The 2,326-nt window shown below is 43.0% G+C and overlaps 1 protein-coding gene across 1 annotated transcript; it reads right to left on the bottom strand.

Moving 5' to 3' along the window:
• Window positions 1-734: 734 nt before the first annotated feature.
• Scp2d1 (SCP2 sterol binding domain containing 1) lies at window positions 735-1,470 on the bottom strand. The gene has a single exon (XM_006984473.3). It carries the CDS (start codon window positions 1,408-1,410, stop codon window positions 940-942), a length of 471 nt encoding a protein of 156 aa, XP_006984535.1. The 5' UTR covers window positions 1,411-1,470; the 3' UTR covers window positions 735-939.
• Between the last annotated feature and the right edge of the window lie 856 nt (window positions 1,471-2,326).

Raw genomic sequence — 2,326 nt, 5'->3', positions numbered from 1 at the left:
AAAGTTCTTCAAAGGCAAAAGTTTAATCGAAATGGAAACATAAAAGAAATTCACATCTCCCCAAGCCAGACCAACTGAGAAGAAACTGAGTTTCTCATCATCTGAATTTGAACTACACCTCTGGACAATTCTGCTACATGATCAGGCCTAAAAACCACTGACCTTGAATATCTTTCATGTCCTTCAACTTTCCTCACTTGATTCCATCAAAGGATTACACTATGCCAGGAACACCATTACACTATTGCCAGGTTCCATGCACAAAGCTGTGGGGATCAACTTCTCAGGTGATCTCAGGTGGGGATCACCCTAAGACCGAGTTAAGCTCTCCTCCTGGAACCAAATTACCACACATAGTGCCCATATGCTCACTTCTTTCTCCCAAAGTTCCAAACTACTAAAAAAAGCTCTATATTTTTAATATATGTATAATATATATAATAATGATATATACATATATATATTAAGATATATACCTTAGAAAATCATCAGCATTAAAATCCAAACAGAACCATCCATTCAGCTCCATGTGGCCCTCACCTTGACATATCAAATGCAGCAGAATTTCTAGGCAGTCTTATTAAATAAAAAACACGGAGCCAAATACAGGGGTGAAAGCCTTAGAGATCAGGGAAATAGTGAGAGACACATACCAACCAACCCTACCTCACCAGCTCTGCAGCTTCCACCTCAATCAAAGAATAAACACAGCTAAGAAAATGAAAGGACAAAGGTTTTAGGTGTTGCACTCCAACACTTTTTACTGTCCCAGAACCCAGCAAATGTACACACATCAGCAGGAAATCAATCGAACTTGAATAGGAAGAATATGAGTAAAAATATTGGCTATTGTTTCCTTTAATCTTCAGTTTAAGCATGATTGCCACTCAATATTATAAGATGCCAGAAGTCTTTATCTTGCCTGGGTATTCTGCATGCTTAAAATTTGCCCCAGTCTCTGAAGATCCTCTCTAGCTTCTGGCTAAGGAAAACTTTGCCTCTCACTTTGAACTTGCCAGCCAGGAAAGCCTTCTGTGGGTTCATCTTACCCACAACTAACTCCATGAAGACAGAGTCAGGGATGATGAAGACAGTGTCTGCTGGAAGCCGGGCAGATCCCAGGTATGTGTCCCCAGAACCATTCTTGAGGTCAATGGTCCACTGCAGAACAGTCTTCCCGTCTTTGGTGATGTCCAGCTGAAAGATGGCATTCACTTTCTTTACCAGTTGGGCTCCTACTTCTTTGATGTGATGGCTAATGTCCTCAAACAAGGAGAAGCCCTGGAAGTCTGACAGTTCTAGAGGGTGTGGCAGTGCCGTCTCTGTGGCCGGTCCTAGAGCCAGAGAATGGCAAGTCTGAGGCCTATCCCCAGCTTTGATCTTGGCTTGAGGATCAGTTCTCTTCCACATCTTACTATGGTCCTCTTGACCTTGCCGTCTGGTCTATGAGTGGCTGTGGCCAGATTAATGTCTGTAGGTCAGATTGTGACATCAAAGGCAAGGCTCAAGCAGGGACTGAGGCCAGAGTGTGTGCTGCAATCTTATTGGCCAAACAAATCCTAAAATATGACATAGGGTGGGAGCTCAGACAAGTAATTGTGAGGCAGAAATATATCATACCCTCACACACACACACAGTACCACCACCACCGCTCCCGACCAGCTAGAACTTCTGGGGCCACTAGGCCAGAGGTCTGAACTCTTCAGGTGACTTTGTATAATAGTTAAGGGTCCAGCCTTAATATTACACAATTCCAGGAGAGACACTACCATCAGTGCGGGAATGAATCCAGTTGCACGGAGCTCTTTCTTACAATTCGTTTATTCGTCAGTCATCATCATTCAGACACCTGTTCAACTCTCTCATTTCTCTTAATTCCCTTGGTTCCCTTAATTTCCACCTCCTTCTCTCAGAACTGGTCTATATCCTATCCCAAGCAGCAACACCTCATGTTTTGTATACAACACGAGATTGTAGGGTCCCCACTAGAGGCTTCCTGGCCATTTTATTTGCAACCCCAAAGGAGAGAGATGAGTGGAGTCAGTTAGCAGTTGGAATAAATCAGGAAAAAAATTTATGTGCTAGAAATATATCCTTACTGTGGTTAGGTTGAAAGCATAACGAGTCTATCATAAATGTGTTCAACTATACACTTATGGGTGATAGGGTAGGGAAAGTCTGTGGGTCACTAAAAGTTAAAACTGTCACTTTTTTCCTCTGCCGCCAGTTTCCTGACAGCGTGGGGAAGGAGTACTGATAGTGAGTCACTCTGCATCACAGCTTGAAGCGCCTGCTGAGAGGAAAATCCCTTTGATCTAAGAAGTT

Source organism: Peromyscus maniculatus, chromosome 4 (assembly GCF_049852395.1).
Source record: "Peromyscus maniculatus bairdii isolate BWxNUB_F1_BW_parent chromosome 4, HU_Pman_BW_mat_3.1, whole genome shotgun sequence".
In the NCBI taxonomy this organism is placed as follows: domain Eukaryota; kingdom Metazoa; phylum Chordata; class Mammalia; order Rodentia; family Cricetidae; genus Peromyscus; species Peromyscus maniculatus.
Note: the sequence above shows the minus strand (reverse complement) of the source record. Positions and strands in the feature narration are given on the sequence as shown.

Coding starts and splice junctions, on each gene's coding strand:
- Scp2d1 (XM_006984473.3), bottom strand. CDS start 1,410: ATGTGGAAGAGAACTGATCCTCAAGCCAAGATCAAAGCTGGGGATAGG.